The sequence below is a fragment of the Eutrigla gurnardus genome (genome assembly GCF_963514095.1).
Source record: "Eutrigla gurnardus genome assembly, contig: SCAFFOLD_215, whole genome shotgun sequence".
Taxonomy (NCBI): Eukaryota; Metazoa; Chordata; class Actinopteri; order Perciformes; family Triglidae; genus Eutrigla; species Eutrigla gurnardus.
The window spans coordinates 1-12500 of record NW_028155434.1 but is presented as its reverse complement, the minus strand read 5'-3'; the positions used below and the strand labels follow the sequence as shown (position 1 = coordinate 12500).

At 46.2% G+C, this 12500-nt stretch overlaps 1 protein-coding gene across 3 annotated transcripts in view; it reads right to left on the bottom strand.

Annotated features, from left to right (window-relative positions):
* The window catches only part of med25 (mediator complex subunit 25), a 16292-nt gene extending 6894 nt beyond the window's left edge, over positions 1-9398 (bottom strand). For all 3 annotated transcript variants that reach the window (XM_084040816.1, XM_084040817.1, XM_084040818.1), the window contains exons 1-14: positions 9269-9398; positions 8122-8271; positions 7995-8040; positions 7764-7888; positions 7569-7667; positions 7278-7398; positions 6627-6783; positions 5931-6055; positions 5713-5788; positions 5233-5507; positions 3801-3902; positions 781-866; positions 642-699; positions 448-555 (exon numbers count right to left, since the gene is read on the bottom strand). In XM_084040816.1, the coding sequence (XP_083896942.1) occupies positions 448-555; positions 642-699; positions 781-866; positions 3801-3902; positions 5233-5507; positions 5713-5788; positions 5931-6055; positions 6627-6783; positions 7278-7398; positions 7569-7667; positions 7764-7888; positions 7995-8040; positions 8122-8246 (1503 nt within the window). In that variant the 5' untranslated portion in view covers positions 8247-8271; positions 9269-9398. The remainder of the gene's footprint in view (positions 1-447; positions 556-641; positions 700-780; positions 867-3800; positions 3903-5232; positions 5508-5712; positions 5789-5930; positions 6056-6626; positions 6784-7277; positions 7399-7568; positions 7668-7763; positions 7889-7994; positions 8041-8121; positions 8272-9268) is intronic.
* Between the last annotated feature and the right edge of the window lie 3102 nt (positions 9399-12500).

The window sequence follows — 12500 nt, the reverse complement described above, 5'->3', positions numbered from 1 at the left end:
GGAGCGCCGTGGCCCCATCAGACATATCAGTTGTATTAACTCAATTGAAAACGGTGCTTTTTACTGGACCGTAAATCAAATCCAGACAGAGAGGACCTGAACACTGTTAATGCCTCAGAGGTATTAGCTCATTAACCATGCACCACACTGTCATTACGCCTTCTGGAACTGAAGCTTAATAAATCAAAGGCTTTTCTCTGACTGAAGGCAGTTTTAAAGTCCTACTTCTGACTGGAAGGAGGATCAATATATGTCCTGGAACCCCCTCTAGAGTCCTCAGCACCACACTGCAGCTGCATGTTCAGGCTCCGTCCAGCAGAGACTGAACATGCAGCTGCAGAGACTGAACATGCAGCTGCAGAGACTGAACATGCAGCTGCAGAGACTGAACATGCAGCTGCAGAGACTGAACATGCTACGGTTTGGGGACGCGGAGGGAGAACTTACGAAGCCGTTGGCCATGATGCGGTACAAGCCTTTCAGAGACTCCACGTCTTTGTTGGTGAAGAGAAACTGAACCATCCGAGAGTTCCTGAAGAGATGACCCAACGTCGTCTGTAGGGGAGGGAAGAGGACTTTATGCATAGTACACACATACCCCTAACCCACCCACACACACACACACACACACACAGTCTCACCAGCAGCTGCTGTGGGATCAGCTGCATGATGAGCTTCTGAGGCCACTGGTCGGTGTTTCTGTTGGAGACACAAAGCAGCGGTGAAACAACCACCAACCCTTCCAGATGAAGAACACGGGCCGTCTGAGCCGCTACTCACAGGTTCTCCCCCTGGTTGACGTGCACTTGACACGGCAGGGAACGCGTTAGTTTGGTGGTTGAATCCATCGACGAGGCTTTAGGCTTCTGCAGGAAAGGGGGAGGTGGTAAAGCGTGACACGGGGAGAGGAGGAAGGTTAGACAATGACCCTGAACATCGCAAACAATATGATCATGTGAGCAAATCCACAGAAAAACAATCAATCCAGGCAACTCTATTGCCTTTAACACATTTAAATATGTTGATTCACACCTCCGTCTAAGTTTGCTTTTTGATCTAATGTCCGAGGCACTGGCTGATTAGTGGATGCGTGGGTTGCTGGTTGTGATCCAGTGAAGGACGCCTCCTAACCGTCTCTTCCTGGAGGTCTGTTAGAGAACATTGCTGAGGAAGAGGAGGACATGTGGTGGACGCGACCCTGCTCACCCCTATTTTTGCCACTGTGACCCCAATCAGGACAAGCAATTAAAAAAGGGACGGATGGATGGACTTTTAAAGACCCTGCAGATAACCCGCTCCCTTCGTAGAACGCCAAGAATGAAAGACGTAAAGGACTCATTTCTAAGTGCATCAATGCTGCAATCCCACCGGGAAAACCGCCAGCATGCTTCATCTTCAGGGCATCACTGCCGGATCAATGATCAATCAATCACATTAGTCAGGACTACTGTAGTCCTCTTGTTGTGCAGACGGATGGGTCATTTATTATCAGGGATGGCCAGAGGAGGAAGCTGGACACGTGAACGGTAACAAAACAATTCAGCTTTAATTAGTGGCAGATTAAATCACAAACAATGGTATTAGGAATTAACAGATTGATTGAGCCAAAGGAATTGATACTCCAGCTAAATGTGTGTCGTCTCTCCTCAACATTCTAACCTAGCCTAACGAGTGAGCTGCAGGAGGAAACAGCAGACTAAGAGCAGCTCTTATTCCCATCCATTCAACGGACTGAGATCATGTTGGAGGAGGAGACTATAGTCGATGGAGGCGATTGATCCCAGTCTGTCCAAAAACACAAACACTTGAAGGCCCTCGTGAGTGTCGCATAAAAGCCATTAACATCCATTTTCCCGGCTCAGCACAGCAAACTAAATCGATTTGACCTTGAGCTGAAGGCGATAGTGGGTAGGACAGTAAAATAATGTGCAATTAATCATGCGGTACGATAATCAATGACGGGTTGTTATTAAGACTCACACCAGTGATTGGCTCAGGGCAGCCAACAAAGTCAACACAACGGCTCCACATTTTGGTGAAACTCACTCTCTTTCTTGCTCAGAGTTGTCAAAGGCAGTAGAATTAGGACGCGTCCCGGCAGCCAGGTCTAAAGTTTGAGACGGTAGAATTAGGACGCGTCCCGGCAGCCAGGTCTAAAGTTTGAGACTGTAGAATTAGGACGCGTCCCGGCAGCCAGGTCTAAAGTTTGAGACAGTAGAATTAGGACGCGTCCCGGCAGCCAGGTCTAAAGTTTGAGACAGTAGAATTAGGACGCGTCCCGTCAGCCAGGTCTAAAGTTTGAGACTGTAGAATTAGGACGCGTCCCGTCAGCCAGGTCTAAAGTTTGAGACAGTAGAATTAGGACGCGTCCCGGCAGCCAGGTCTAAAGTTTGAGACGGTAGAATTAGGACGCGTCCCGGCAGCCAGGTCTAAAGTTTGAGACGGTAGAATTAGGACGCGTCCCGGCAGCCAGGTCTAAAGTTTGAGACTGTAGAATTAGGACGCGTCCCGGCAGCCAGGTCTAAAGTTTGAGACAGTAGAATTAGGACGCGTCCCGGCAGCCAGGTCTAAAGTTTGAGACAGTAGAATTAGGACGCGTCCCGGCAGCCAGGTCTAAAGCTTGAGACGGTAGAATTAGGACGCGTCCCGTCAGCCAGGTCTAAAGTTTGAGACAATAGAATTAGGATGCGTCCCGTCAGGTCTAAAGTTTGAGACGGTAGAATTAGGACGCGTCCCGGCAGCCAGGTCTAAAGTTTGAGACGGTAGAATTAGGACGCGTCCCGGCAGCCAGGTCTAAAGCTTGAGACGGTAGAATGAGGACGCGTCCCGGCAGCCAGGTCTAAAGTTTGAGACGGTAGAATTAGGACGCGTCCCGTCAGCCAGGTCTAAAGTTTGAGACTGTAGAATTAGGACGCGTCCCGTCAGCCAGGTCTAAAGTTTGAGACTGTAGAATTAGGACGCGTCCCGTCAGCCAGGTCTAAAGTTTGAGACAATAGAATTAGGACGCGTCCCGTCAGCCAGGTCTAAAGTTTGAGACGGTAGAATTAGGACGCGTCCCGGCAGCCAGGTCTAAAGTTTGAGACTGTAGAATTAGGACGCGTCCCGGCAGCCAGGTCTAAAGTTTGAGACTGTAGAATTAGGACGCGTCCCGGCAGCCAGGTCTAAAGCTTGAGACGGTAGAATTAGGACGCGTCCCGTCAGCCAGGTCTAAAGTTTGAGACAATAGAATTAGGATGCGTCCCGTCAGGTCTAAAGTTTGAGACAGTAGAATTAGGACGCGTCCCGGCAGCCAGGTCTAAAGTTTGAGACGGTAGAATTAGGACGCGTCCCGGCAGCCAGGTCTAAAGCTTGAGACGGTAGAATTAGGACGCGTCCCGGCAGCCAGGTCTAAAGTTTGAGACGGTAGAATTAGGACGCGTCCCGGCAGCCAGGTCTAAAGTTTGAGACGGTAGAATTAGGACGCGTCCCGGCAGCCAGGTCTAAAGCTTGAGACGGTAGAATTAGGACGCGTCCCGGCAGCCAGGTCTAAAGTTTGAGACGGTAGAATTAGGACGCGTCCCGGCAGCCAGGTCTAAAGTTTGAGACGGTAGAATTAGGACGCGTCCCGGCAGCCAGGTCTAAAGTTTGAGACTGTAGAATTAGGACGCGTCCCGGCAGCCAGCATGCGTCTTTGGTTTTGTTCCTACTTTACTACATAAAAGCAGTCGTGATTGATCTGAAACACCTTCTCCTAAAAAGGCATCACATCCTCACGTTCAGGGCACGGAGCTCCACACTCGGACCTTTAGACTCGGTATTACCTCTTGCCACTCCAGGACGCCCGTCCACGCTACGATCTTATTGGCCACACCTTGCTGCTGTCCGATTGGATTGGCGTTGCCTGGAGGTCCGGACACACCGGCCTGTCGAGGAGGCAGAAGAAGGTTACGTGTGGTGGACGAGTACAATGAAATGCTAATGCACTTCAAAGAAAGAGAGAAAAACAGAGAGGAATAGATGATCGGATGTACTGTAAGTCAGCGTGAGCGTCAGCAGCATGTTGTACTACGAGAGAGAAGAATGAATTCATGAATGGGAAAAAAACAACACTGACTGTTCCCACAGTGATTATATAGGGAAAAGGGAACATATTCCGCTTTTGATCCGATAGTCGTACGAACATTTAAAATTCATTTTGATTAGACTTCAGACAGTGAGTTAGTGTGCACACTCAGCTCCGGGGCTGCTGGCAGCGTTACACACTCAAGTCTCTAGTCATATCCAACATGAGCCACTTACATCGGAAAATATTAATACGATTTAACCATTGATGCTGTTTACAAGACGGGAGAATATCAAATCAGGTCTTCGGCTGAGCGCTGCGAGTCATTACAACTCGGAAAGTATTTCACATCATCGGCCCCGTCCACCAATCAGAGGCGAGCGGAGCTGAACCGCCATGATGTTGACGTTCTGTATTCTTCATCAAACATGTTTAAAGCCGGCGTTTCTGCACAGCTGCAGAGGAAAACCAGGCTGTAACTGTGTGTGTGTGTGTGTGTCTGGTAATTGTATTAACCCTGATCTCCAGACGCTCAGTAAATGAAGAAAACACTCATTTAGGAAAATTCAATAAGTTTCACTTGATGAAACAGGAAGTAAACATTTAGAGCGAGTCTGAATATGTGAATAATATGTAATCTAATTTGAAATTACCTTGCAGGAGATGCAACAAAACCTTGGTTGGGAATTTTTAACTGAAACTATAGTTAAGACAATTAGTATAATGTAAAAATGTTAGAAGGCAGTAAAGAGAGGCTCTCCATCGGAGGTTATTGGCTGTAATGTGGGGCTCCGCCTGGCCTCCATCTGGTGCTTTACATGTTGGTGGATGAACATCACCCACAAACTAAAACTACACAGACAAATAAATACATAACCAGAAGTATTGTCTGTATATTAACACACTTCCTTGGAGTTCATAACGTATTATGTCTTGGAATATTAAAAGGAATAAATATTATTACTTTATTATAATATAATTTGTTAGCAGCAAAGAAAGATGATACACATTGTTAGATATTAAGGGCATGTCGACCTGCTGTAAAAGACCATAATGAGAGAAATAATGGGAAAGAGTGCAACCAGCACATGTTCACACATTCAAAATGAGGACCTGCCTCTATGTGCATGTTGTGTTACTCTTAGATCTTCCTCTCCGGCTTATAGTCATCCACGACGGTCATGACTTACCATGTTGGGCTGAGCCGACGGCACCGTGGGCTGGTTCACGCTGGGCTGCTGCTGCTGCTGCTGCTGCTGCTGAGGCGGTGCTTGTGGCTGCTGGCTGGGGACCGGCTGCACCGGGGGCGGGACCGGCTGAATGGGAGCGACTTGTTGCTGCTGCATCATGGGCTGCGATGCCGTAGTGACCGTTGCAATGCTGGGCTGGTTGAGCTTCACCCCGGCAACCGACGGGATGGTGGGCTGGCCGCTGAACGGAGGACCCTGATTGACCAACCCCGGGACTGGAGGAGGCAGAGGGGACACAACGTCAGTCAGATAAACACCTTTAATTACGGTAACTTTGAATATTTGACTGCATCTAGTAAATGTGTACATGTGTGTGTATATAATATGAATAAAAGTGTAAAATGCAGACCCAGTCACACAAACATACAGTACGCCCACAGAAACTAAAAGCTTGGCTCAAATAAACTGGTCCCCACTCACAGCGACTCTTCTGGTTGTTGGCTGCCTCCACGGCCATCTGTGCAGCCACCTGAGCAGCAGTCATGGGGGGCGCATTCTGTCAGCAAGCAGATTAAAACGGCAGACAAAGCCGGGGAAACGTTTTAGTGGAAAGGAACATAAACACCAGTCTGAAACGCAGCCAGAAAGCAGGCGGCAGGAATTAGCCTTTTTTGCTGGGTGGCTGCTTGCCTACCTACCTGATAAGGGTGGGCTGTGTTCATGGGCTGAGGGGGCTGTGGAGCTCCACCCAGAGGCTGACTGACAGGCAGCACCTGAGGGGGGAGGACAGGTTTGAGCGGCCCGGGTCCTCCACCTGAGGAAACTGGAGACGGACATGGGGATGGTGAGTTCTTACACAGTTCTACGATGTGAACTAAAGACTGCATGAACCCATGTTCACCATTAGGCATATCTCATCTCGTCTTTATTCATGATGAAGCTGCTGCCAACTTAACAGTGACCTCAGGTGACCAATCACGTCGTCTCCTGCTGCGGCCAACACACATGAACAACTAGTATCTTCCAACCGTTTTACTACGGATGGATTTACAGGAAACCAGGAATGACATGTTTTCTATCAAAAGTGTGTCTGGAGATAAGAAGCTTACAAGAAGGCAGCTGCTACAACTGGGATGCTGTAAAACTAAGCTACACTGTTCTTCATGTTGCCATGGATACGATGTTTCTAATTATGGACAACGATTTACTGCACTGCGTTGTACAACGTGTCACCTGTCTTTGTCTCTAATTCACTGCAGATCACAAAAATTCAAAGAGAACATACATCCAATAAATGTAGGCGGAGCTTCAGTCTAGTTCAGACTGATCCGAGTGCAGCTGCCGTGGCCTCACAAACACAAACCCACAAACCCGGCGTTAAACAAAGGTCTCACCAGGAAGCGAGATGCCTCGGACCAGGACCATGTGGAAGGGGTCCTGGCTGTAGTCTGGATGGGGTTCGACTGCACCTCCGACCGGAGACGCCCGCTCAAACAACGAGCGCAGAGCGGGAAGTTTCCGAGGAGCCACCACGGAGAAGTGAATCCCTCTCTGAAGAAACGTGAAGATGAAACACAATCAGCGTCTACTGGAGTGTGTTTGATTACCTCCCGGCTGAACATTGGAGACATTCATCGTGTCATCAATGAGTTTATAATCACTATGATTATGATAGAAAAGTAATGAGGCCGATGATGGCCGATGAGGAATGAGCGCTGAGGAATGTGCTGCTGGACCTCGGTGCCTCCTTTCGGGCAAACAAAGCTATGAAACCGTCATCTCCTGCTTGCTAAATGATTGGAAAAGCAGAACGCAGAGTCGGGGGCCAACATGGAACAACGATCAGACGAGGGAGCAGCTCAACATTACATTGTCATCAGCCCATATCAAATCCAGGTGTTATGTTCAGTGCTGGACTTTAGAAAAGCAAGCGTCGAACCATTTCACTTATTACCTGAACAAATAAATCCAGTAGGATTATCACAGATACCACCCCATCAGACCCAGCCAAGCACATAAAGCAGACAGCATACGTGATGACTCACATCTCTGATGATTTTGACCAAGTTGTCTGCGGTGCATCCGGTGTAGCTGACGCTCTCCACAGCAGGAAGCAGGTACGGAGGGGAGTTACACAGCAGCACACACACCTTGTGGGTTTGGCCTCTGGGGAAGGCAGACGAGGAGGAAGCAAAGAGATCACTTTAAAATAGGAATTAATGAGCAGCATGAAACACTGCACTATATGTGCACTATATGTGCACTATATGTGCATGTCTCTGTACTCTGCACAATGACAAAAAAGTTGAATCTAAAAACATAAAAGACCGCCTCACATCTGCTCCCTCATCTTCTTGAAGTCGTCGAAGAGCTGCAGAGCCACCGAGAGGCCCTCTGCAATGAGACTACAGCTTTCTGCTCCGCCTCCCATGAACCTGTGTGGGGAAACAGATTCAGAAAATCACTCATAGCGCCGTCATAATGACATGACGCAATGTGAATCCACAAGAATGCCAGGGAAGTTCTTTTACTGGATGCTGTCGATCCAGGAAACGAACTCGAAGGCCGAGCTGGTCGGTGCGTGACACTGGACGTACGACTCGGGAGCACAGTCCACCGTGTTGAACACCACCAGGCCGTACTGCGTCCCTCCGTACTGGAAGACAAACAAAACAATATTCATGTTGGAAATACTCACAAATGAGTTTCACACCAATTTCCCCCTGAAACATTCATACAAGTGAAGTATTAAAAACACTTACATCGCCACCAAAATCTGTTTCTGCTGGGGGCCCTCCATTGAAATATCTATTGTAGATAAAAGACAGATTTAGACGCGACCACGTGAGTAATAAAGGAATAACAAGGAGGATGGGCTTAGTGTTTTACTCGATAGCTGGCAGTATGTAGTTGTTCCTCAGAGATTCAAAGTAAGGTCCGAGGTTGGCCGTCCCTTCGATGACAAACACCACGTCAGCCACCTGGTTGGTCCCAGGCTTCGTGGGCGGCTCCATAAGTGCCGAACCTGCCACCTCGGAGCTGGACGACAAGACGGGACAGAGGTTTACATTTCCTTTAAGGCAGGTTCAACTGAAGGTCTCCAGGAAGTAACTGGGACTACATTTACTTCCTGAACGGCAAAGTAACAGAGCAACTACAGGAAGAGAGCATCCTGATACTGACACAAGTTCATTCATTTATTCATAATAGTACGATACTTACATGTATTCTAGTGCAATATTTACATAAATAATAGTACGATACTTACATTTATTCTAGTGCAATACTTACATAAATAATAGTACGATACTTACATTTATTCTAGTGCAATATTTACATAAATAATAGTACGATACTCACATTTATTCTAGTGCAATATTTACATAAATAATAGTACGATACTTACATTTATTCTAGTGCAATACTTACATAAATAATAGTACGATACTCACATTTATTCTAGTGCAATACTTACATAAATAATAGTATGATACTTACATTTATTCTAGTGCAATATTTACATAAATAATAGTATGATACTTACATTTATTCTAGTGCAATACTTACATTTATTCTAGTGCAATATTTACATAAATAATAGTACAATAATTACACATTTATTGAAGTGCTTTTTTGAGATTTTCTTTTATATAGCTTTGTTATTATGTGATGTTGGTCTGTCATGTGCTGATCTGGGAACAGCTAATGCTGGTTCTCTGCTGTCTAGACCAGGTTGAGCTGCCGCTGCTTCATGTCCTGCTGCGGACAGAGAGCAGGTGAGGAGGCGGCTAACGTGAGGAAACCTGCCGGTGAAAGGGGACCGGGACCCGGACCGGGACCCGGTTTTACTGAAACGAAAGCAAAAGCAGCGTGCACGCTGGGAAACACCTGAAGTGCCGAACACAGCTTTTTTTTTCATCGCGTCCAGCGTTGGAGAAGTGTGAGAACTACGCCACGGAGCCTTTAAAGCTAAAGAAAGACGGCTGAACCCGGCTCCGGGGAGCCCGGGTCCGGGTCCGGGACGATGCGGACTCACCTGCTGCTTTCCGGCTGCCAGCGGAATCCCGAGAACTCTCACGATACACGGAATATCAGCTTCAAGCTAGCTTCCTCCGCGACATGCTAACACAAGCCATTTGTTGTATTTTTGACGGAAGTGACAAAAAGGCCCGCCCACAAGACGTGACGTCACGAACACCTTCTTGTTCTTCTTCGTTTTATTTTTATGCATGCTCCGTAGCGGGGTGCTGCCCCCTGCTGGTCGAAGATTCAAGATTTTTATTGTCGTGAAATACTCAAATTCAACTCTTAAATCAGCAGCAGTAAAAAGTACAGGAGTCCCGAATAAAATAACATAATAATAAAAAAAGATCAAGAGGATAGGAATACGGATAAAAATAGTGCAAAATGTAAACAGATGTAAAAAGGAAACAGTAGACAGAAATGTAAATAATAGAGCAAAAATCGAAAGCTAGATTTTATATTTGAGATATTTGTTTTGTAGTTTAAACAAAAGCTCATATTTGTTATGTCGGGGATTTATTATTATTATTTTGTCAAAGTCGACCAATAAAAAGCCCCAATCAGGACGTGGGAAACGAAAGTCGAGAGTTGGTCTCTTGATGACATGATGTGTGGACGGTTCTTAAATTTGCAGCTAATTTTAATCTATTTTGCATCTCTTTGTAGATGTTTGTAGTATTTCTGTGTCTCTAAATCATTTTATGTTCCTTTGTGGTTATATGAAAGGGGGGAGGGCGGGGGGTATTCTATTATTGCACTCCAGCTGCTGCTTCCGATAAAACTAAAGGCACATAAACACCATCACATTATAGAGTAAATAAAGCTCGGAGACGCAAGGTCATCACTGAATGTTATCTTGGCTTTAAACCTCTCAACCTCACTCTTTAAAGTGCTCCGCCGGCAGCGTTAGATATGAGAAAGGTCACCCGTTATCTCTTCTGCTGCTTCAAATGCATCTAATGGCCATCCGGAGGGAGAGGGAGAGCCGAGACCTTTAACTGAGACTCTTTTAAAATCCTAAATGGCAGAGAACCGGCGTTAAAAAATGAACCACTGACTTTTATTACAGCCACAGAAACACCACCATCCGTTTGCTCTATTGAGCTCGAGATCGTCGTGTAAAAACTCAAGTTTGATCTAACCGTGGAGCCCATACTGGTCTGATGCTGAAGTGGAACGTGTGACAGTTCATGTCGTGTTCATGTTCGTGTCCATAAAAGCAAACGTAGAAAAACATCTAACTTTCCTTTTTAAGATTCTGAAAGAAACAGAAGTCATTCTGAGGTGACCAATCATATTCTTTATAGATGCATCCGGCGTATTTTAAACTAAACTGATGAGAGAAAATATAGCCTTGTGTGTTTGAAACATTGCTATGTGCTGTTGAACCAGAAGATGTCAGCAAACATCTACAGTCCGTACGGCTGCCCTTTATCAGAGAGGCAAGGTTACAGACTGTAACTTAAAGATGGTATATCTATAATACATATCTAGACTGAGTCAACATACAAAGGACTCAACCTCTTTCCATTCAGCAGTTCTCCGGTCCGCTCCAGAAACACCCCTGATTGCATGCTGTGGTCCACCAAGCTGCTCTCAGATCAGCACCACGCAGCCCTCAGCTATAGAACCTGTAGAAGTGTAAAACCACGGCGTGTTTGTTTTCCTGCATCCTCCAACAATAGCATCCTCCTCCCTCGTGGCTCTGCCAGCCAGCCAGCCAGTCAGCAGCGTTCAGAGGCTTCAGAGCTCATCACACTCAAAGAAAGCCTCCCACGGAAACAATGCTCCGTGTCAATTTAACCCAGATTCTAGAGAAGCTGTGGGCTCAAAGGGCTTCTCCCATTTAGGTGTCAGTAAGCAGGAGCATCACAAAAGTTCACCCCCATGACTGAGCCCAAATGAAGCTGTGTGAGTGTGTGTGTGTGTGTGTGTGTGTGTGGATGTGCATGCGTAGGCACCCTTTACATGCAGCTCTGCTTTCTGCTGCTTCTGACGGATATATGCTGCGTGTCTGCTGCTTTGAACTTCAACACACAGAGCAGCAGTTGCCAAGCAATTACAGAAAAGCCTGCTCTCTCTCTCTCAGGGAGTTTTCAGTTTTGTTGGGTTCTTATTCTGGTCAGAGAATGACATAATACAATCTGAATGAGAAATATGTCTGCGGAGGTCCAGGTGGTGTTGAAAAGACAATCCGTCTCCTGACCGCGGGCTCCAGCTGGGACGCTGAGGGCCAGATGGTCCGCTCACAACAGGTAATCACAGCCAGCATGCCCATACACTGACATCACACACATGGGTTACCAGAGTAACGGTGGGAGTGTCCTCCTCGACGGGCTCTGGGGGCTTCGTTTTACTTCATCTTTAGCATCTCCTCATATGATGGTCATGATAGCAGAGGTATAATGTCAAAAGGAGGTTTCTCAGAAGTTTCTGTTTGTGAGCTGAATCTCATTAAGTCCTTCTATGAAAGGTCAGTTCCTGAAACCCCGCCCCCCTGCAGAGGCGAGCCCCACCCCCCTGCAGAGGCCAGCTACTTTAATACTCCTGCTGGTTTGAGGTTTCCGCTCGTATGAGTTCATTTGAATTAATTATTTTTGAAAGGTTTTGGGTTATTATTTATAGTGTTGGAATAAAAATATTCAAAAACTGTATACGTGGCATAATAAGTGGTGGGAGCCTGTTTGCACACGCCGCTTTTTTTTAAGACGAGAAAACAAAGTTTGGAGTCACGAAAAGGTTTTCTGTGATGAGGTGATGACACGGTAAATATTTACAATATACAGGGTCGTAATCATTTTTAAATGTCTTGTCTTTTATGGAGTCAAACAAATGATATGCATGAATTAATTTCACCTAAATGGGACATCATGTCATCATTTGATGCATTTAAATGGGAAGAAACAGAGGATTGTGTCTGAAAACTAAATATTCCAACTTTATGGGGAACAATGTGTGTGTGTATATATACTGTATATATATATATATATATATATATATATATATATATATATGTCATGACAGTTGTGATGCCAATGTATGTCATTTGTACGTCACTATGATGGAGGATTATTAGCATCTGTATTAGCAGTGAGAGTGAACGCCTTGCTGTCAGCTTACTTCAGATGAATCCCTCCAGTGATACAAACAGCTCTATACTGCCCCCCCCCCCTGATGAATCCCTCCAGTGATACAAACAGCCCTATACTGCCCCCCCCCCCCCTGATGAATCCCTCCAGTGATAC